The sequence below is a fragment of the Melanaphis sacchari genome, unplaced genomic scaffold (genome assembly GCF_002803265.2).
Source record: "Melanaphis sacchari strain LSU unplaced genomic scaffold, SCAv2.0 Contig73_pilon_pilon, whole genome shotgun sequence".
Taxonomy (NCBI): Eukaryota; Metazoa; Arthropoda; class Insecta; order Hemiptera; family Aphididae; genus Melanaphis; species Melanaphis sacchari.
In genome coordinates this window covers 154304-178217 of record NW_020271525.1, presented here as the reverse complement: position 1 = coordinate 178217, position 23914 = coordinate 154304, and the positions used below count along the sequence as shown (strand labels likewise).

At 26.4% G+C, this 23914-nt stretch overlaps 5 protein-coding genes across 6 annotated transcripts; 3 read left to right on the top strand and 2 right to left on the bottom strand.

Moving 5' to 3' along the window:
• Positions 1-102: 102 nt before the first annotated feature.
• LOC112600877 (tRNA (guanine(10)-N2)-methyltransferase homolog) lies at positions 103-3225 on the top strand. Its single transcript, XM_025348196.1, has 9 exons — positions 103-416; positions 520-585; positions 722-964; positions 1030-1164; positions 1226-1382; positions 1850-1956; positions 2416-2557; positions 2629-2954; positions 3011-3225. The coding sequence occupies exons 1-9, from the start codon at positions 357-359 to the stop codon at positions 3170-3172; spliced, it is 1398 nt and encodes a 465-aa protein (XP_025203981.1). The 5' UTR covers positions 103-356; the 3' UTR covers positions 3173-3225.
• A 2512-nt stretch (positions 3226-5737) lies between these two features.
• Positions 5738-6692, bottom strand: LOC112600876 (sentrin-specific protease 8). The gene has a single exon (XM_025348195.1). The coding sequence runs from the start codon at positions 6445-6447 to the stop codon at positions 5773-5775; it is 675 nt and encodes a 224-aa protein (XP_025203980.1). The 5' UTR covers positions 6448-6692; the 3' UTR covers positions 5738-5772.
• A 1461-nt stretch (positions 6693-8153) lies between these two features.
• Positions 8154-10581, top strand: LOC112600884 (dihydrolipoyllysine-residue acetyltransferase component of pyruvate dehydrogenase complex, mitochondrial). Its single transcript, XM_025348207.1, has 8 exons — positions 8154-8411; positions 8489-8652; positions 8709-8845; positions 9179-9433; positions 9521-9700; positions 9764-9957; positions 10023-10185; positions 10265-10581. The coding sequence occupies exons 1-8, from the start codon at positions 8299-8301 to the stop codon at positions 10526-10528; spliced, it is 1470 nt and encodes a 489-aa protein (XP_025203992.1). The 5' UTR covers positions 8154-8298; the 3' UTR covers positions 10529-10581.
• A 186-nt stretch (positions 10582-10767) lies between these two features.
• On the bottom strand, positions 10768-14389 carry LOC112600885. The gene is made up of 10 exons (XM_025348209.1): positions 14232-14389; positions 14028-14094; positions 13463-13558; positions 13266-13403; positions 13016-13199; positions 12797-12951; positions 12576-12727; positions 12218-12509; positions 11971-12155; positions 10768-10876 (listed from the first exon to the last, which is right to left on the bottom strand). Exons 2-10 carry the CDS (start codon positions 14060-14062, stop codon positions 10833-10835), a joined length of 1281 nt encoding a protein of 426 aa, XP_025203994.1. The 5' UTR covers positions 14063-14094; positions 14232-14389; the 3' UTR covers positions 10768-10832.
• A 2187-nt stretch (positions 14390-16576) lies between these two features.
• Positions 16577-22800, top strand: LOC112600883 (protein scarlet-like). 2 transcript variants are annotated; one of them, XM_025348205.1, is made up of 14 exons: positions 16577-16808; positions 16957-17149; positions 17817-17865; positions 17936-17985; positions 18069-18202; positions 19080-19471; positions 20044-20203; positions 20270-20301; positions 20753-20858; positions 21164-21388; positions 21447-21570; positions 21672-21777; positions 21909-22009; positions 22583-22800. In XM_025348205.1, exons 1-14 carry the CDS (start codon positions 16791-16793, stop codon positions 22756-22758), a joined length of 1866 nt encoding a protein of 621 aa, XP_025203990.1. In that variant the 5' UTR covers positions 16577-16790; the 3' UTR covers positions 22759-22800. The 2 variants fall into 2 exon arrangements, with proteins under 2 accessions (XP_025203990.1, XP_025203991.1); XM_025348206.1 differs by having other exon boundaries at positions 21909-22068; positions 22583-22675.
• The last annotated feature ends 1114 nt before the right edge of the window (positions 22801-23914 follow it).

Genomic DNA, 23914 nt, shown 5'->3' with positions numbered 1-23914 from the left:
TAACGTATAATTTTATAAGCTGATATTTTTAAACGAAAAACTATCGCGACCGATAGTATATTTTGTGATCCAAGCATGATTCGTTATCACGAAAAAGATAAAATACCGTGATAATATTTAAAAAGAAAGCAACACGTTCTCGTCTCCTGGAATTCGACTATAAATACTTAAATAATAATTAATATTGTTTTATGTTGCTTAATGCTTTATTTCATTTATAAAACTTTAAATTATAATGAATTGTAATTATTTTATTCGTCATTAATCGTCAACCAACTACTAATGTTTCCATACTAGCCGTGGTGACAGAATTGTGTTGTTCGTTATTTTTATACTTCAATTTTAGAGTCGTTCACATGAAGCATGTTCAATACTTACTTTGGTTCGCTCATGAGCACGTATCTTTCCGTTTACACGTAAGTTTTTTAAGATATCACCAACAACCACAACAAAATATAAATTTTTTGTAAGTTTTAATTTTTAAATAGGTAAATATAATTTGTAACTGGTTACTTATAGGAAATTGAATCTATTGCTTCTGTGCTGAAAATACCAATAAAATGGCTTGAACCTCCATCTGATAAAGTAAGAGCAACTCGTCATAATTTACCAACTAACCTATTTGATTATCAATTGACATTTTTATTTTCAATTTTAAAAATATTTAACTATAGTTAATATTAAGTAAGGTTCTAAAACTATTTTTTCTTTTCATAATTAGCCATGGTATTTGGTTGAGCTACCATCAGAAGAGGCTGTACAAAAATTGTCTGCTCGTTCTGTTACTATGAGACGTGCTATACAGTTATGGGCTGATGAACCATCTATACCAAGACTTCATGCATCACTAAAAGAAAAATGTTTAAATGGTTTACTTGAACCATATAAATTAAAATCATTCAAAGTAGACGTAGACTTATTTTGTAATTCACAAACGCAGGAAGAAAAACTTGAACGTATAGAAGTAAACCGATATAAATATTGCACATTTAATCTAGGTGGTTTGATGATGTTATATTGTTCCACTAGTCGTTCAGTTATATGCCATTTCAAGGACACGTGGATCTTAAAAATCCAGATGTTACATTTCAATTTATTGAGTACTATGGTTTAGACCCGAAAATTATACCAGAAAATCCTATACGTACTTTTTTTGGCCGAGTAGTAAGTATATTATAGTATGTTTTTATTAAATTTTTAAAATTGATTTATATTTTTATTATAGATATCAGAAAGTGGACGTCCATTAATCCATGAGTTGTCATTAAAAAAGCGTAAATTTATTGGGAATACTAGTATGGATCCACAGCTTTCTTTATTGATGGCAAATTTAGGAAAAGTTACTAATGGTGATTTAGTATTGGATCCATTTGTTGGAAGTGGTACGTGTCTTAACATTTAGTTAAATTTAAGTTTATTAATATATACTGTTAGATTATTTAATAAAAAATTACTATTTTATATTTTGTTCATAAAATAATTATTTATAGTTGATGGTTATTATCTAAAATGTCTTCTATGTATATAATACACGTATTTATATGATTTATTAGTATTACAATCATGAATTCATTTTGTTTGTAATATAAATATTTTCATCAATGAGTTCATTTTGAAAAGTAATTACAAACTTTTTTTATTATTAGTTAATGACAATGTATATTAAAACATTGAATAATAATAAATAAGTTAATATTGTACTTGCACCAATGTAAATATTTTGTTAAATCACATATTTCATTAAACAACTGATTATGTATTACATATTACGCTTGTTTCACACAAATGTAAGAATAATATTAAAATGTATTTATTTTATTTGAAATACATATTTAATTGTTTTTTAAAGGTTCATTGTTAGTTGCTGCTGCAAAATTTGGCGGCCATGTAATTGGAACAGATATTGACTTTTTAATGCTTCATGGACGTACAAGACCTACAAGAAAGCAGACACGAGTAATAAATATTTAGTCTTATATATTTTTTATATTTTTTAATTAGATTTTATGAGTTAAGTATTATTATATAATCATATGTTTCTTGTGAAAAATGTATCTTTTCTTTTTTTGCAATATGGCTAGAACTATCTATATCATTAATGTATACTTTTATCTATATTTTGAAATGGGATCTCTAACTTTTCAAATTATCAATATGTTCAAAATTTAACAAAAATGTAAGTTTTAATTATTAAACTTAAACTGTTCAAGTATGACAACAGATTCAATTTTTTTTAATATTGTTTTACTTCTATCATATTCTAAAATTTGTTATGGTTATATTTTTAAAAGTTTGAAAGTTCAAATAGCGTAAAAAAAAAATTAAGACTTGACTCATCCATATTAATATGGTATTAAATTTACACTAATATTTACAAATATAATATTTTTACTTATTTTGTATTTTTATTTTCAGCATATAGCTAGAAAAGATGAAAGTATTGAAGCCAATATGGCGCAATATTCTTGTCTTGATAAATATATTGATGTAATTGTTGCTGATTCAGCTTTACCAATTTGGCGCAGTGACATAGAATTTGACTGTATCTTAGCAGATCGTAATATAAAATTAATTATTAATTAATGATTAACAATAAAATAAAAATAATACATTTTTTTTTATCTATAGCTCCATATGGTATTAGAGAACCAACTGAAAGAATAGGCTGTAAAGAATCTTTACCTGTTCTTAAAAAGGAAGGATCTCCTGTACATTTCCCATCCAAAGTAGAATATGGATTAAATGAGATTATCAAAGATCTTATGTGGTTTTCTTCGAAACATCTTAAGTTACATGGAAGATTGTTATTTTGGGTACCAATATTTCGACAAGATTACAGTGATGCTCAAATGGCTAGACATAGTTGTTTTAAATTAATAGGAAACTGTGAGCAGGTGTTGACTACATTCACAGCTAGGCGGCTTTTGATTTATGAAAAAATTAAAATACCTCAAGTAAAATCAACATACTAAATACAAATAAATAAATATTTATTTTATTTTTATTCCAGGATACTGATGAATGTAGTTCTGCAATACCATCTGCTAGTGCTTTTAGAGAAAAATATTTTAATGGAGATGAAAGTCGTCAAACACGTAAACAAAAAAAAGCAGAGGCAGCAAAGAATAAAGAAATTTGGTTTGCAAAATTAAATAATGTTAAATTGAAATAAGATCAAATTGTAAGTTTAATGAACAGTAAATAAACAGTAACATATGGATAATACTTTGTATTAGTTATTATTATTTATTTATTAATATTTTAAAACTTAACTTACAATGATTGATACTCGACTAATATATATTAAGATAGCTATCACTATATTTTATTTTGATCAACCAGATTATTTTTTTTATCAAAAATCTAAAAAAAATACTATTATTATATAAAGTAATATTTTATTACACATAAATAATATTTTTCTCATATTTAAAATAAGTATGGTTCCACATAATTTAATCCTACAAATCAACCTGAACTAAATATTATAAACAGTTTATAAAATATAACTCAATATTTCTTTTAAGATTATTTTCTTTGTAAACTTGAGTTACATATAATGAATAAATTAAATTACTTAATTCATGTATTATAATAAAATAGAAAATAATTTACAAGCTATCTTCAATAAAAAACCCTTTACAAATGTATGATATTAATGTCATATTTAGTTGTTTTTACATTTTGCATACACTGGATGCTCACCCCATTTTTTTTATTTTTCTAAAATTTTAATAAGGAATTTATTTAAATTTTTGACATTTTTTTGTAATACTTTAAATAAGTCCAGTGACACAAACTTCTGCATTTCAAATGAAAACCCTCCTTTTTTACTGTAAGTAATTTAGTGAATAATTTTATTTTGAAAATTTCAATGTACCTGATTCAAAATTTAATTGAGTAGTTTTCTGTTATTAAAACGTTTGTATTAAAGGATAATAGTCATTTAAAATGGTTTAAGTAAAATTTTAAATTGATGTAATATTGAATCTTATATTTATTATAATCTGACTGTTTTCATTAACCATATATTTTAAGATAAACATTAATTTCTCAATTGTTCAAATACCAAAGCACACACTAAGTCAAATAACTCAAATATTACTCATTAAAATTTTTCAGTAGAAATTTTCAAGTTTATGTTGTCTATAATTTATATTACATGACCAAATCATTTTATTATTTCGAATTTATATCTTTGTTCAAACCATTTTTATTATTTTTGGTTTAACTGAAATTTTAATACATTATAATATATTATTACCAGTTTTATGCCATGGAAAATTTTAATATTGGATATTTGGTCATGGATCACTTGCTGCAATTGATTATTTACCGGATCAAAGGACATATCACCACAATTATTTATTTAAATTAACCAAAACCAATTGATTAAAATCTGACCAACCATCATATAACCATAATATATACACGTTTAATTTGTATAAATATAGTACACTAGTACCTATTATACTGTCATAGTATAGTTGGTAGGTATTTGTCATTTGAGTTTGGATATTCAAACCTCAAGGATGAAAAAAACGTACAAGTTTGTAGTAACAGCTAAAAAGTACTTAAAATATATTCGGTGTCACACTAGGTCAAGAAGGTGCCAGTTTATTGTAATAGTTTTATACGACCAACTCAAAATATAATCTTTAAATAATTAATTTGGTAGGTATGAAAAAAAACGCTGAACATTTAAGTTTATACTATATGTTAATTAACTAAATGATAATATGGCATATTAAAAAACAAGTCGATTTAACAACTTTAAAAGATGCATTGTATCCCAAAAACCTCTAATTATTATAGCACTGAACCATTTATAATATATCTACATAAATAAAATATGTAACAGTATTGTATATTCTATCTCAGTCCAAAGTTAATAAGTAAACAAAAAATTATTTTTATTTTGAAGTTTGAATTGTATGTTTAATTCTAAAAACAATGATACAAGAATTAGGTTTATTTCTATTCATGCTGTTTGTTGAAATAAGGATGAATTATAATAAGCCACAGAAGTATGCGACATCATTGGTCCGAACACAGTACAATTGCATATCTTGTAATACTTTTGCATACTTAATTGTCACAAAGATTTACCTATTTTAAAATTATATTACCAATTAGCAACTTGTTTTTTTATTTTTCTGTCTTATGTAGTATGTGTATATTTATGTGCTTAAAATACCATTAATTATAATATTTATAACTATCATAAGAGTATTTTTTGTTAAAACATCCAATTGCTTTAAATTTTCCAAAACTAATATTATTTTATTTTTATTATATCATTTTTAACTTTGTTTTTCATAATTTGAAGAACAAATTGAGTTGTGCACTCCTTTAAAATGAAATTTTGGGTGGGCTTTAAATAAATAAAAATACAAAGATTAATTTAACTATCTTGTATTTACTTATTTAAATTAAATTATAAAAAAAATTTAAGGATAGTAATGTAAATCAACAAGATATTAATTTGAGTGCATATAAAATAACATAATAAGAACAATTTTATAAAAGAATATATTATAAAAAATTAAATAGTGAGGTTATTTCATGACAAGTTAGTAATTGATCTTGATCATTTTTCAATTAGATTCTTACATGACAATAAAACTATTTGGTTTAAGTGCTATAAATTATTAAATTTTATAAACAATGTGATAAATTATTTAAAAACAATATTTTAGGAACAAAAAAATAGTTAATATACATTAGTAATAATAATTTAATAAAAATAATATTTTAACACGGTCCAAATCCTTAAATAATTTCATTTCTTTTTGCTAATTTATAAATCAAATCAACTAAACTGGTACGTTTATTTTGCAGATCGTCGACATCCACTGGATCTACTTCACGTATGTCTAAATTTGCGCAGACATATTGTGCAACATTTTCTGCGTTGCATATCAGGTGTATTCCACAGTCATAACTATTGTGTTGCTGTCTAGTAGCCAATGGAGTGATGATGTCTACAATGTCTTTAAAATAAAATTTCAGCTTTAATGCTAATTTTCTTGCTTGTTTTTCATTGGAATCAAATATTGAATCCATGTGAAAGAGACGTTTGTCTTGGGCCCCATACACTACCAGTGACCAATGCGTACCACCGACAGTTTGCAATTGTTCCTGATCGTTTAGCGGGAAGAAAATGTATGAATAGTTTTTGTCTTTGACTAGTGGATCAAGAAATACAGCAATGTCATCTACATTGCACTCCTTTATGCATTGTACAATTTCGGGGCTAATGAAATACACCTTGGAATTGTTCTTAAACACTTCGGTATTCAGGTATTCCATGTAGAAACCTATGACAGAATCATTTAGCCATTGGTCGTCGATGAGCAGACGAACATCGGATTCGTGTAGTAGAAAATTCTCATAACTCAACACTACTGGATCTTTTTCTTTAAGCGATGTGCGGTTGTTACTCATGGTGGATGTAGTTTTTCGTGAAAACCAAAATTGTTTAAAAAAATATATATATTGGAGAATGGTAGGTATTTTATACACGCTACACACAGTTTGCTATAATGACCAAATATAATTTACATTTTCTTACTTTTTTATTCGCGTAAATAACTAAGTATACGCACGGAATCGGAAACGAACAATAATAACGACGTTAAAAGTTAAAATATTAAATTATTATTATTTTTTATTAGTATTACATTTTAAAACAATAAATGGATAATGATAAATTGATTTTATGATAAACGCAGAATAAAGAGTAAACAAGAAAAAGTAACAGTGTGTCCGGACTAGAGAATGAAAATTATGTTTAAAGTCTAAACCATTAAAAATTTAGAAATTTTTCTATAAAATATTTTTATGTTCGCTAAAGGTGAAACCATTGATTATAAGATAGATTTATTCCAAATTTTTTTTAGATAAGCTTTATTTCATAGGATTATCATGCGTCATTTGTGCTTAATTTGCAATTTTGCATAGTCTACATAAGCGTCGAATTTTATTGATTAGTGTAACACGAAAATTAGTTATAATGGAAAAAAAAAATAATAAATAATAAATTATATTTTTCATTAATTTCTATGTAAAGTTGCCTATATTATAAACTATTATTTTTTAATTATACAATAAGGTTAATGTTAATAAAATGTATCATTACATTTTTTTTTGTAAAATAATTCCAAATCATGGGTACTATTCACATCCATCGTTAATTGAACACTTTTTAAGTCACTGTTATTAAATATCACTTTATTCACTTTCAACGCGAACTTGATTAGTAGGAGGTACTCGTGAACAAAAGAAGCTGTAACAATTATTGAAATGCACTGAAAATTAAAATAATATAAATAAAAATAGATTCAAACATTTTATAATCGTGCTTATTTGGGTTTATGGAGTTAATTTACCGTATTAGATTTTAATAACATATCCAACAGAAGTCAAATATATTATAGATACAAAAGAACTTAAGACCATTGGTTATTTTATTTTTAATCAATGTTTATAAAATTAAAAAATAAATAGTATGTATGTCATATTGGATAATTATTTAAACATTTTCTATTTTCATGTAATTACCATCACAATTTTATAATTTTAGTAATTAAGCCCGTCTAAGCCCCGTAGATAAGACGTTATTATATTTTCTATAATTTATTCGTTAAAAATGTAGCTACGTTTATTTAATTACCTATCCTAAGTGCCGTGTAATCATCACGAATTGTATTAATATAAATTATTATACATCACACCAATAATTGTTTAAAATTTTTAATTGTTGTAGTATTGTCACAGAATAGATTAAATTGTATAGTATTCATATTGAATAATATTTAACTTGACATTATTATCAAAATTCTCATACAGAATTTCGTATCAAAAGTGAAAAGAACAGTGTACATTTTTATTTTCACGAACCACAAGATTATATTGTTAATTGTTATAGCCTATATTGTGTACAATAATAATTAATTATCCATAATGTTATCTAAAAATCTAATTTATTAGAAAAAATATAAAAATGATTCAAACGAATCGATAATAAATTTAAAGAAAAATTTTCATAACGTAGTGGGGATCAGTGGTGCAGTGGCCAATGGCTTTTCTGTCATTTGCCGGATTTTATCAATTTCACCGATGATGTGTTGATAACGTTTTGAATGTTTTGATAACCACTGCGACTGCTGTAACTGGGTGTCTGGGTAGGACGTCCTTCGAGGTTATTTGAAGTTCATTTTTGCCTTTTAGGCGCTAATTTTACTGTCACTTTTTAACGTACAATTTCATTACCAATTTAGTCTATAAACATAGAATATGTCTGGATCCAACACCATCATGAACAACGTGCGTCTGTTACGGAACTTAAACAGGAATACAGTGAAAACCGTTACTACTAAATGCCCCATCAAAGTTATTCAAGCATATAGGTAATTAATTGATTATATAACTTAAGGGTACTGAAGTGGATAATTTTTTTTTTTTTTTTTTGGGGGGGACTATTTAGGTGTCAAAGTTCCGTTCACTGGCGCACTGGGAGACGTCCGTCCGTGAAAAATGTTGGCTATCGTTTCTATGCCACAGATTTTCCAAGCCATATTAAAGTTTCTCTCCCAGCTTTGTCTCCTACAATGGAAAGTGGCACCATTGTTAATTGGTCTAAAAAAGAAGGTAAACTCTATTAAAACTTTTAAAAAAATATCAAACTTTTCACGAGTATTTTGTAGGTGAAAGATTGAACGAAGGAGACAAACTAGCTGAAATTGAAACAGACAAAGCCATTATGGATTTTGAAACTCCCGAAGAAGGATATCTTGCCAAGATCATGGTACCTGCTGGTCAAAAAGATGTTTCAGTTGGAAAGGTTTATTATTTTTTAGATATTTTATGTTTCTATTAATTATGCAATAGGGATACAGTAAAAATTGTGACCTTGCATTGGGGTCAATGATATTATTAATTGATTAAATAAACTGCAAATTTATTTTTATTACTTATCAAACTTAAAAACTTCAAGAGTGTTTTATTTTTAATAAAATATTTATTAATTACTTTAATTTAAATTTACAGCATATTTAAAATTGAATATCAATAACTCAAAGGTTAAATATTAAATAATATAAGGTTTTTTAAATGTATGACATAATATTTAATGATGTACTTCAAAAATTTAAAAATGTTGATATTTTGATTTCAGCTCGTATGTATTATTGTAGAAAATGAATCTGATGTTGCTGCTTTTAAAGACTTTGTGGATAATACTCCAGCAGGTGCTTCTGCCCCTACAGTACCACCACCCAAACCATCTACTTCTGCACCTGTTCCATCACCACCTCCCACACCTGTGGCTCCAAAAGCTTCAGCTTCATCAGTACCGATTCCAATTGGATCTCGTATACTTGCTAGTCCTTTAGCCAAACGTTTAGCTTCTGAGAAAGGATTGGATTTAAGTGTAAGAATTACTGCATATATATATCCAATTATATGAAAAAATTAATATAATTAGTAAATATATAACTATAAAGTATTTAAATTTTAGACAATCACTCAAGGTTCCGGGTTGTTTGGTTCAATAAAATCTACAGATTTAGATAAAGCTTCTATAGCCAGTAGTAAGAAAACTGCTGTTGATGACGGAATTCGTGGTGAAGGATTTGTTGATAAGCCTGTAACAAATGTTCGAAAGGTTATAGCAAAACGTCTGCTCGAGTCAAAACAAGTAATATAAAAGTTACTCATTTGTCTATCACCAACACAACTCATATTTTATATTTATTTACAGACTATACCCCATTATTATCTCACTGTTGATTTGGGCCTAGATAATATTGTTTCATTAAGAAAACGTATGAATGAACTTTTGGAGAAGGAAGGAGTTAAATTATCTATTAATGATTTCATTATAAAAGCTGCAGCTTTAGCTTGTAAAAAAGTTCCAGAAGCCAATTCATCTTGGATGGATAGTTTCATTAGACAGTAAATTAAATTGAAAACTATTTTAGCTTACATAAAAAATTAAATACAAATATTGTTAATTATAGATATGATGCAGTTGATGTAAGTGTGGCTGTGAGTACTGAAACTGGACTGATAACACCAATTGTATTCAATGCAGATACTAAAGGCTTAATAGCAATAAGCACTGATGTTAAAGAACTTGCAGCTAAAGCCCGTCAAGGAAAATTACAACCTCAAGAATATCAGGTATTTATTATTTCTTGGTGAATTTCAGATTTTTAAATTATCTTGTATCATAAATGTTATTCAAACTTTTCTAATACAGGGAGGTACATTTAGTGTTTCAAATTTGGGAATGTTTGGTGTTAAGAGTGTATCTTCGATAATTAATCCTCCACAATCATGCATACTTGGCATTGGTGCTATGACTCAACGGCTAGTACCAGATAAGACAAATGGAACTCGTGCACAAGATACACTTCAAGTTACATTAAGTTGTGATCACAGAGTTGTAGATGGTGCTGTGGGAGCACAATGGTTACAAGCATTTAGGCGATATGTAGAAGAACCACATAATATGCTTCTTTAATACCGACTCATTTGTCTTAAGAACAATTCAGTCATAAAATGCTTTCCGTAATATTTTTTTTCGTTTCTATTTTTTTTTTTTTTTTTTTATGTTATTTGTTATAAATAGTTTAAATGTTAAATTTATCAGTATATACTCTATCTGATTTTTAAGCATACTCTTAGTTGTTTAAATTCAACAAGGGTATATTAACATAGGTAGACATAGCTCTAGTGAATTATAAAAGCTAAAAACACATATAAAAAGAAAAAAAGTATTTTAATGATGTTTCTTAAATGTACTACTTTTATTAGTTTGCAAATGTTCACAGAGTAGTGCCAAATGGTATTTGTCTCCAATTCATTTGACCTGAAAAAAAATAACACAATATAATATAAAAAAATTGAAAAATTATTAATTTTTCTATTCTTAATAATTAATGTTCAAAAAATTGTGTACAGAAAACAACTTGAATCCTAATTACATGAGTAATTTATTGAATTGTAGACAACAGCTTATTTTTGTGTCTATGACCAAAAAAAAAAACTTATGAGTACTATTGCCTGTTGTGTCTTAAGTTATACAATAAAAGAACTATTAATTGTAAGACCTTATAAAAACATTCCATGTTATGCGTAAGTTTACATAACTTTCTAGTTTCAAGGAATGTTAATGAAAATAAATAATTTGTTTGAAAAAAAAAATGAATTTATAAATGAGAAGTTTTTTATTTTCATAAAAAATGCTTAGTAAAACCTAATATTTTATTAAAAGGATGTCATACTCACATGGATTGTCTCCATCTTACAAACATATAACAGCAAATTTGCATTCAGCAGTATCCATTTTATGTCGTTAGGTTTAATACTAGAGCAAATTTATTTAATATCAAACTCAAAGGTAAAAATATTATCTAGGGATTCTCATAAGTTTTTATTTATATTATTTTAAATTGAGTCATGGATATGTAAAATATTAGAGCTTTAAAATGCTCACGACTCACTTTAAAATGATAATATCAATTAAATCCAATGAAATATCCAAGATTATATTCTTATAACCTTTAAGTTTAGTAATGAGTAAATTTACACTTAGCATAAAATAAATTCTGCTGAACACAAATTTGTTGTATATTTGTAAGACCAAAATTATTTAAAAATAAAATCTTTCTAAAAACAAAATGATAGTATACTACACTTAATTTATATATTTGTAAATATTAGATAGATTCAATTCTTAAGAAAACATTTTGAAAACAAAAAATTAATGAAGTTATTTTTGAAATGTAATGAACAATAATAAAATCAAATAACATGACTGTCTAAACCAAATTAAGTACCTAACATAAGTATTAAATTATGGAAATTATTATATTCAGACATAAGCACTGAATTTCAGTCTAATAAAAATACTCTAATAAGAACTCAAGAAAAAACAAATTAATTATTTAAATACCAACTTACCAATAACTCTTGACCATTGTGATTGACTATCAGTTACATCTTTACTGATCAAATCATCAACTGTAAATACATTATGATCAATATTTTTAGAGCTAACCTTAACTGTGCCTGTATACAATGATACTAATTTGATAATGTTGTACCGTTGTTTTACTGTTAATGGATTCAATTGTATTTGTAACAACCTAAAATGCAGTAAACATGTTAGCAAGTTACTAAAAGCAAATTTGATATAATAAAGAATCACCATTTTAAAAATATAATAGTGTATGGATGTGGTGATTGCAATGCAGTTCTTAAAACAAGATTTGTATCCAACTTCAAAGGCTTGCAGTTCATACAGTTGTCATTTTGGTTATCATTCAAATCAATTTTTTTGCTGCTTTTATATGCAATTATACACAGTTCCAAAACCCACAGGGCCGCTATCCGTGAATGTTGAGTAACCAAACACAGTAATACATTAGTCAGCAAACCAGAATTGTTTAATGTTTTTAGTAAAACATTCCAGATTGCTTTATCTGTCTTGGAAATTCTACCTAAAATGAAAATTAACTGTTTACATTGGTAATAACTTCAAAAAAAAAAAAAAACTAGAAAATTACCTTTAGAAACATTACATTCATGAGCTTGAAGTAAGTACCGTGTAGTAAATACATTAACTAAATCTGAAGACCAATCTTTATTTGCTAAAAGGTCTTTCATTTTTTTTATACATTCTTTATTTGAATAAGATTCCGAAAATGTTAACTTCTCTCTAAAATATTGTTAATGTAAAAAACTTGTTCTGTTTTTAATTTTTTAATATAATTTGATTTATTTTTACCTCAAAACATTTAGTTGTTTTTCTTTAAGGGCAGAATTAGTTTGACTTTTGCTTAATGTATAAAATTCCAATAAGTCTATAAATTCATCAACAATATTCATGTTTAATTTTTTTGCAAAAACTAGAAAATTATCATCTTCATTCCAATATTTTGTCTAAAATAATGACATAATGACATAAACACTTCAAGTATAACTATACTTTTTAATTGTTTCTTACTTGTAACCATTCTAGTGCAAATTCCATAGCTGCTCTTAAAGATTTTAGACTAGGTAAATCTTGGTCATGTGAAATTTTATGTCGCATATCAATTAACCAAGACGGAAGTTCTACACAAGATGCTCTATAATACATTGACTTCTGAGGACCTTTTCCCAAAACATCAGCTGTCAAATTGACAAACCTTGATTGTCATGATATTAAAAATATCATTAATTTTAGTTATTAAATATCAATTTTTTTGTCTTACTTCATTATAGCCATAGAATATAAATGAATTAAATCACTTTCACTGATAAGTTCATCGACTTCATAAAAATGGACATCTTTAACGATGACTTGTAAAATCATTTCAGTGCAATATAAACCTCGAGATAATGATCTTCCTCTAAAATAGAACATTATTCTAAAGTTAGAAAAAAAATAAAAATAAATATTTCCTCTCACCTAGATTTCCATAATAAAAGTTTTCTTAAAGCTTGTTTGTAGTTGCGTGTATCTTTACTACCATATATGTCTTGCCTAAGCAACTGCCACTCTGAACTAGAATTTAAAACAAAACATTTATAATATTCAATACATTGTTATACTAATTATAGCTATAAATGCATGTTATACAGGCATACAACTAATAAGGACAGTCTTTAATATTTAATTTAAAAATTGTTGAATTTATAGACGTTTAAAATAAATAACTAATACCTGTCTATAAGGCAGTATTTACAATGAAGTTGGTAATAAAACTAATAAGTAATTATCTAATCATGGTATCCTTTTATTAAATTGTGCCTTTGTTAAATAAAAGCAGTTAAAACAAAAACAAAATTAACTTCTTTAAAAATAAAAAAACTTTTGGACGTATTATATAACAAAATTATAGATATTACACTGTAATTAATGTTAGACGTCCGTAATCATGCATTCTATAACAAAAATTTAATAAATTAAAATATTAAAAGGTTTATAATTCATTCATTATAGTAACCAAGTATATAATATATATTTCACTTACTCAGCAGACCAAGGGGTCACAATAATTTCTTCCATTATATTGAATTAAATGAAATATTGAATTTCATCTGAAAACCATGAAATAGAATTAAAATTAATTGAATCAATCACATTTTAATTATATGAAACAGTTAAAAATACTATTTAATATCATGTTTTAATATAGATAATATTTGAAATATAATAAATTCAGTGATCAACTAACATAAAATAATAAACAAACTGTTTCAATTGTTCTTATTAAGTAATCTCTGATCTTGGCTCAGTTTCTCAGTCTCTATTCGACATTTTAAACTTAACAGTTAGGTATGTAGAATTGTAGCACAAGTGCACTGTGCACAAACACATCGTCACATGTGAGTCTTTTTATCGTTTTATGTTTTATCACTTTTTGTGTTATCATTGTTATCAACGTTCAGTGTTATGACGTTTTCAAGCACAGATATGTATACATAGGTATCAGTGTTTTCAAGTAACAAATTAGCAATCTGATGTATGCAACAATGCAACTATGAAAAAAATATGTAATTAAAATTACATAAGGACCATAAGGTATATTGTAATATCATAGGCGTGCGCAGGCCTCTTTACTGGCGCCTTGTCAGTTACGGAGGGGGGGAATGAGGGGGAATAATAAAAATTATAATTTATCATAAGTAACGCCATTCTGTGTTGAGTTAAGTTTTTGAAATCATCAATGATGTCTTCAGAATTTAAATTAACAACCATTTCTTGTTCTATAGTTACAAGCATCAAAGTATTTAACCTTTCTTCTATTATTATTTAACATTTGTAATACAATTACGAACATATTTTGTACAATAAACTATTATAAACATAAATTAAATATAACACTTTTAAATTTAAAAATGGTCTTTAGTATGTGTGAAGCTCCATGTTCGTTCAGGGTATGCAGTTGCATATACTCTGCATACCCCGCGCACGCCTATGTGTAATATTATATACAATCTATTAAGAACAATATGAATAGCTGTGGCAATTAGTAGCGGGGCAAACGATAATTTCAGAGGCAATTACTCTCAAGATTTTTTTTAAATAGTAAATTGGGTGGTAATCGGTTGGTCATCTAATTGTAAAAGTAGTATAATACTCAATAGGTGATCAATAATGATCTAAAATATAATTAGTTGTTTTACATTGTTATGTATTAATCATATAAATTTATGTTAGTTACCCTTCTATTTTTTGCGTCTATAGTGGTGGATGGGTCCTTAGTGATTGGTATATTTTTCTTTATCTCTAGAAAATTTTCAATTCACCATACTACTGATGGCAGACACCAAAAACCGGACTTGGATGTTTGTATGTTTGTATGACATAATATTAAAATTTATATATAAATATATTAACGGGCGTTTTAGATAGGCCACTAAAGATTCATTAGGTATTCGGTTAATTTTTTTTACTAGAAAAATACATAGGTACATACTTAAAAGTTTAAGATACAGTAATGCAGTATAAAAGGAAGTGTTCTAATTATTATTGAGAACAAGAAATGTGACAATAAAGCGAGAGTACGGCTCACGATTTCCTTGCATGAATTAAAATAGAAAAATCGATCGTGCCAGTACTCAAAAAACAATCATTAAAAAAAACAACACAAAATAATATTAAGCAGGCTTTTATTTTTATTTACACAATTAATAAAATAGTATTCATAGAAAGAACAAATGTTATACGACGAGATTGGAATAATTTTGAATGAGTGAAGAAGACATCTATTAAAGGCACTTTGACATTAAAAATTATTTTTTTAGAGACATTAGAATTTTCGAATATGGTTTCGACTTAATGTTCATAATTTACTTTTTTGGATATGTAGACTGATAATAGTTTATGCAGAGATAACTAATGAAATATCGAAACCGTGTAATAATTAATAATCATTCCGACATTATAATAAACCAAGCAGTTTTTCGTACGTTAATAATAGACCGAACATTGAACACGATAGATAATTAAATTCATTATCGACGATTTAATTTTGTAATTTAAATATACATTTTTCAATAGATTATACATACAATATGAGAATAAGAAGTAAATTAATAATAATAAATAAATTTACGTTTTACGCTGTTGTCCGTTATTTAGGCCATTACATAAACCGATTTCAAAAAATGCTCGTTTTATTTTTTGACTTTGCTCAGACCCGATTAGTCTATCTGCGCATTAAATGACCTGGTGTCCCTGGTGTATGGAAGCATTAAAAATGATCACTGTGTACCATAACAGTATAATATTGTACGTTGTGTATACAATTTAATGAGATGGCTGGTGGTGGTACCCTGTTTAAACGTTTTACACTCCAGGTTATATAATAATATATTACGAAGTTAAATTAAAAAATAGGCGCAATATCGATTATCGTATAATAATGTTGTGTGCACTGCAACCCTGTACGCCTAAATATTTGGTAATTTAAACCTATCGCATACTATTATGATGTACATTTAAATATTTATTACATAATATTATATTGTTGTATTATTAACTGTTGTCGGTGCTCACTGCCCAGTGGTACTGTGACGGCGTGCGATAGTCCTGCAACGTATATGAATACACATCGTCGTATAACATATTATGTACACTGTACAGTAACATCATCATTCTTCTCTTTTAGTATAACATACCGTGATTATATTATTAACAAAAATAGGTACTCGAATTTGAATATTTTTTATCCGGCGTGTTATTAGATAGCCAATCGCGTACACCACAGAAATCGTAAAACGTTACAATAATGTTCGTGATGAAAAAAGTGAGTGTTCGGAGCAATGAAAACGCGTTTGTTTTTCGGCTTTTGAGTTTCAATAGCTGAATATCGATAACAGTATATAATATTATAACGATATAATCTTGACTTTGAGGTTTTTAAACAACACGAACGCATCTTTTATTTTTTACAGATGAAATCGTTAGACTTGCGGTATAACGAGATGTGCAATGACTGGAACAGTTTACACGAGTGTCTAGATCCCAAAAAGTATGAACACGGTCAGTTAGTGTTGTCTTGGAAAAGACTGAACGTGTCTGTGGAATATACCACACAGAATTTTTTCGTTTCGTCAAAAATCACTCGTCAACAAATATTGTACAACGGTTAGTAAGGAAACATGGTCGAGGAATCAAATGGGTGGCAAAATAAAAAAAAACGGCCCAAAAATCGAAATTAACCAACGTTAGTGCGGTGTTATTGAGTAGATCAACAGATAATGTTTATTTTTAGTAATAAAAATAAAAACGATTTCACGTTTTTAAAATCATTAAAATATGACCTTGAAATAATTAATTTTAATCCATGGAGTAAATAATATAGTGACATCAGGACATTTTCGCTCTTGTTTTGGAAATTTCCCTCCAGAAAAAATTAAACTATTAAAACATTCATGAAAAAAATAAAAAATATATACATCATATAATTATAAAAAATATTATTTATTATTATTTTATTATTCATAACTAAACTAATTTTAGTAATTTTTTTCAAAGTAAATATATATCTAAATTGTTGTGGAATAAAATATTGAAGAATTTATTTCACCAGGCAATTTTAAGACAAAAATCTTTTGTTTCAAAATGTTTGGTTTTTTTTGGAATAATTTGAGATTTTAAATCTACATAAATTACGTTTTACATAACTCACAGATGGTAAAAATGTTTGTGGTCGGGTGGAGGATATCAAAGTTGTAAAAAAATCATTGAAAAGATAATTTCTGTTTTTGGTAAGTATGTATTTTACATTCGTAAAACACATGTCTTTTTTCAGTTAGTGGAAACGTGCAATGTGGAAATCTTCTTGGAATAATGGGCCCAAGGTTAGTAATATTATATTGTGTTCTTAAATATCGTTTATTTTAAAACTGTATTATATAATTTATCATTTAGTGGTTCGGGAAAAACTACTTTGATGGCCACTATAAGTCATCGAACTAAAGGTTCGTGGAGTGTATATTTTTCTAGCTATTAATTCTTCTCAATTTTTATTAACCACCAGTGTTTTCACATATACATTTTTTAGGAAATTTTGATGGAGAACTGTTATTGAATGGTCATCCGGTGTCTGAAGAAGTCATGATTAAAATATCTGGTTTTGTCCCGCAACAAGACGTCACCTTTGATCAGTTGACGACTTTAGAACACTTGTATTTAATGGTATTAATATAAATAACTTATGTTCTATGTGTCTATTGTAATATATAAGATTCGCTACAATATACTTAATCGACTAAGGACAAAATCACTATTGCTACAACACGATTGCACTCCAGGAATTAAAGGTGTTGTCCTTTTAACAATTTTCTAATATCCTATTCAAAAATATCGATACATGGCATAATAAACACTAGTATTTTTCTAATATGTTAGAACGACCAATGGACAAGAAATATTTCACCGACATTATAATTTACAGTTCATATCCTTCTATTCATAACGTTATTATTTATAACTTATTAATAAATTGGTAGACATCTAAAAAAAAAATTACTAAGACATTAATAGTGTAAAAAAAAAATAATAATAATAATATATAAACCTCGAAAAAAGAAAAAGAAAAATTGAAATTTATAACGCAAACTTGGACAAAATTAGAACAAAGTGGAATATCTATACCTAAGAATATTTGAAAGTAATGAAACTTTGGTATTGTGCTACAAAATTGTATTTATTAATTTTTTTAAGTTTAATTAACTATATAATAATACAAAGATTATTTATCGAATTATTATATATATAAGAAATGATTCGTGATTTTGATGTCTCAGTCAATATTTTTAAATAGTGTATTGTTTGTACTTATGCCATAATATGAAAACATTTTTAATCAAGTCAACAATTATTTATTTTGTTTTAAGTCCTATGCCTGTAAAATTGGAAAAGAAAATTGCTAAAAATACAATACCTATATTTCATTGAGTGCAATTATACTGCTATTATTTTTCGTGATAGATTTAATTTCTAAAATATACTAGTACTAGTACGCTCAATGAATCATCCTGTGTACAATTATACTGAGTGTCGTCGTTTTTAGGCGAATTTAAAAATGGACCGCCGCACTAGTAAAACCGCGCTAAAGGATCGTGTCGACTATACCGTTACTGCGTTGGGTATGCTCGAATTTCTGGACAATAAACTATCGGTGTTGTCCGGTGGTGAACGTAAGAAAGTCTCTCTAGCCGTCCAGCTCATGAACGATCCGCCGATACTGTTTTGCGACGAGGTAACCACGGGCCTAGACAGCTATTCAGCTACACACATTGTCAACATGCTAAAGCGTATCGCGCGAACCGGTAAAATTGTCATTTGCACAATCCACCAACCCGCGTCCGGCGTGTTCGACAAGTTCGACGAGGTCATTTTGCTGTCAAACGGACGGCTGGTGTACCAGGGACCCGTCCCAATGATCAATCAATTTTTTCAAAAGTATATTGTTCACTTTATTATTATGTTACGTTTAAACAGAGGTTTATCGACCGCACAACATGCACAATCCCATTATATTATTATGTAATAGGTATTTCATTTAGTCTAGTATTTTTATATTCTGAAAGTTTTACAAGTTATTAAATTCTGATAAATCTAATGCATGCTTTATAACTTATATAGTAGTAGAAGGACTAGAAGTAATATCACTATAACTACTAAGTAATAATTAAAAGATTTATATTTATCATTTTCAGTAGGTATAAACATTTTAATAACAGAAAACTTCTCATTCGAATTTTGCATTAGGTACATAGACATATTCAAAAAAAAAAAAAATAAAAAAATATACATTAAAATAATTTAGAATAAAACTACTAGTTTTTGTAAAATAGAAGTTTGTGCCGCATAGCCAATAGGACCTTACTTGAGCAGGTCAAAAAGTCTTAAGACTTTAAAAATATAGTAAAAAATTATTTTTAAAAATTCCTAGTAACAGAATTTGAATAAATTCATTATAAAATATATATTTTTTTTTTATCTTGAATAAATTATTTTAACTTTTTATTTAGATTTGATTACAAATGCCCAGATTTATACAACAAGGCAGATTTTGTGATTTCTATAATGAATTCTGATAGGGAACAAGTAAAAAGAAACATTGATGAAATGTGTAAGTTATCTTCAACGGATATACAAATGGATCTCAATTATGATTTATTTAATGACCAAGTAAAATAATTATAATTTTATTACGTTATAGTGATTATTGCATGAATTCAATCTACTCTTTTCCAGGTATTATTGGATTATACACAACATTTACAAATGTAAGTTAAAGTTTGTATAATAAGCAAACTTACTTTCATTGTATTATTTTTTTAATTTTTCATATTTCAATAAAATAACGTATATAATAAAATATTCACTACAATTTCTAGATTACACTTTATAGTGTAAATATTATTTTGATGATAATAAACATTATAGTGTGTAGTGTATAAAATGAAAAAAGAACTAATAAATTTACGATATAAATACATGTATAATAATAGGAAATATCCTTATTCTGAAAAAACTAACGATTTCTTTCGTATATTCAAAAGGAGATGAAATTGCTTAGTTTTACAAATTTACTATATACCTAACTTTAAATAACATAATATTTAATTTATTATTTTCCGTTTAAAATGTATGGGTTTATATTTTTGGTTTATTCTCTTAAACACTTAACTCAAGTTTGACAAGGTAACTGAATACTAATATTTTTCTTTTATCTAGACAAAAACCACTGTGGATTACACAGTTAATATTGATTTTAAACAGATCTGGAATATGTCTTTTAAGAAATTACAAAATAAAACTACTGGAATTGGGAACTATAATGGTAATTACTATTGTTATTAATTTATTTAACTAATTCTCAATGTTCAACATAAAAATACAATTTTTTTTCGTATATTTTATCTTTCATGCGAATGATACATTGGTTGATGCTCGTCATAACCGTAAATCATAAGTCGGTATGCAACCAAATATTATGAAAATCAATTTAGTATTTTTTTAGTATTTATATAATCAATTGCAGCACGATGGTTTATAAATACAATTTTGTCTGTATTACGGAAATAACAAATCGGTACCTAAATATATATTATTATACCTAATAGATATTATGTTGTACCTACTTAGTTTCTTGGTGTAATGTTGTCTACGCCATACATGAATCTGAAGTTTGATACTAAAGCCGTACAAAATTGGCAAGGATTTTGGTTCAGTTTAATCACGAATTCTATTTTCCAATATTGTTATACGTCTATTATAACCTACCAAGTTGAATTTCCAGTTATCCATCGAGAAGTCAGTAACAATATTTATGCATTGAGTGTATATTATATTTCTCAAATTGTCATAACGGTATGTATTAGAAAAAATAATATTATCATAGGATTTAACGCATTTCAATTTTTTACAGCTCATTTGGACAGTTCTAGAATCTATGATGTATACATATTTGGTGTTTTGGTTAGTAGGTATTAAATGGGAGCTATTGGTGGTGACAACGTTCGTAATAAATATGTTGATCTGTAGATCATATGGTAATTGTACACTTCTTAAGAAATAGAATACCTGAATAAATTATAATTCAAGAAACTTAAAAGTATATAATTTAATTACTGTTGTTATAATATGATTATAGGAAGTGTTCTATCGGCTTTTTTTGAAAAATTCGAAAATATTGTTATATTTTCATTGATATATGATTATCTTGCCGTAGCTCTTTGTGGCGCCTACATTTCACTTGGGTAAGTTTATAAAACACAAATACACTTTAGCAGGTAATAAATTCATGATACATAGATTATGCTTACCTAATCATTAATCATATGGGATTTTTATAAAATAAAATACCTAATATATTTGTTTTTTGTTTTAGAACATTACCATTTATATTGTATTATTTGAAATATTTATCAATATTTTTTCTTGGCTGTGAAACATTATCTATATTACAATGGAAAAATATCACATTCATACGTATGTTAAATAATAATTTATGCTACATTAATACCAATTATTTCCAGGACGTCATTTTGGTAAGCAAGAATGCTTGTATTTACATCCTAGAGATAGATAGATATTTTACCTACTCTTTATATACTTTACAGATTAGTTATTGAAATTGCTTTTTTTACACAAATAATATAGTTTTGATGGTTCTAGACATTTTTTATGGCAATAACGATCGTTTTTAAATTTAAAATCTGTAATATATATAGATATTTATTTATATTGAACATTTTAAGTAGGTACCTATGTATCAAATTCACAACTTAATATTAACTATTTTGATTATTATCTTCTGAATTTTATTTTGCATAATTATTTTTTAACTGAATTATTTTTTGATCTGAAAATGCCTATAGGTTAGGCACTTATTACTTTCCGAGTAGTTTTAATAACTGTTGCGAATTGCTGCCTATTGCAGGTAAATTGTTTGTATTTCACGCATATCTTAAAAATGACGTCCCTGAACCAATAATTTATCAAATTATACGTTTTGATTTTAGCTATTAATTATTTAATATGACATATATGTGTATACTTTAGCATGCCTAGATGTTAATAACTGCCTGCGCAATGGCAAGGAAGTTTTATTGAGTTACGGCTACGACATTGATCGCTACAACACGGATATCATCATTTTAGGAGTCTTTTATGTCGTTTGCTATATTCTTGGATATTACGGATTACTTAAGAGAATAAAAAAACAACCAGCTTATTGAATCAAGACTGAAATAAATAATTTTGTTTTACTGTTAAGTATAGGTATATAGGTACTTAATAGATACATTCATTTTCAACCTATGATTTATTATATTGAGTTTTATCATTAGCTCTATAGATTATCATTAATATCATAAAATGTATAATCATACTAAAGTACCTACACATGGTTGAATAAGAAACTTACAAACATCAAACAATAAAAAGCATTATAAAATATAATTATATAATTATATTATTGTATGTCAAGATTTTATTATTTATTTTATCTAAGTAATTTTCGTTACTCATGTTTACTATTAAATATATAATAAGTTTATTTATTTTATACTATAATTTATCTGACGTACATATATATTATTAAAATTAAAATTGTTTAAATGTTAATAATGCATTTATGTCTGGTTTATACATATTATGTTAATGTAATATTATATATTTACCTATCTAATGAATTATAACTGTTATAAATAGTAACATATTTACTATTGTTTAGTATTGTATATTTTACATATTACACAAACACAGGTGTACTTAAAACACAAACGATAACAATTTAATTTCGTTATTATACTAATAATTCTGATTTAAATTAACAACTTAACTTAGCCATCATAATATGTTGATTAAAGTTTGGTTCACTATCTTAATTGTTCCAAATACTTATTGAACTATAAATAGTTTTTAATAAAATTGTATTTTATTCAAAATATCACTAAAAAGTAAGAATACTTGTTTATCAATATTTATTGATATATTTCAAAAATAACATTTTGATAGATACCTACCTATACTAACATTACTAGCATCGATTAAATTTATATTATAATTAATAAATCCAGCTATAATAGATATTCAATAAATGGTGAGCTGGTAGATATATAAATAAATAATAAATATGTATGACAAAACTATTGAAAAAAATAAATAAAAATTAATAGATAAGGACGGTTTCATAAGATTTAACGTTGTATACATATAAAATTATACATTATATTTATATAAACATTTTGAGAAATATTATCTTATATATTTTATATAATGTTTAAGTAATAATAATTTATAACCTTTGAACTACTTAATCTATATTATAGATTTACATGTTACATAATAATTAATATTAATTATTATGTATGTAACATAATATTATGATAA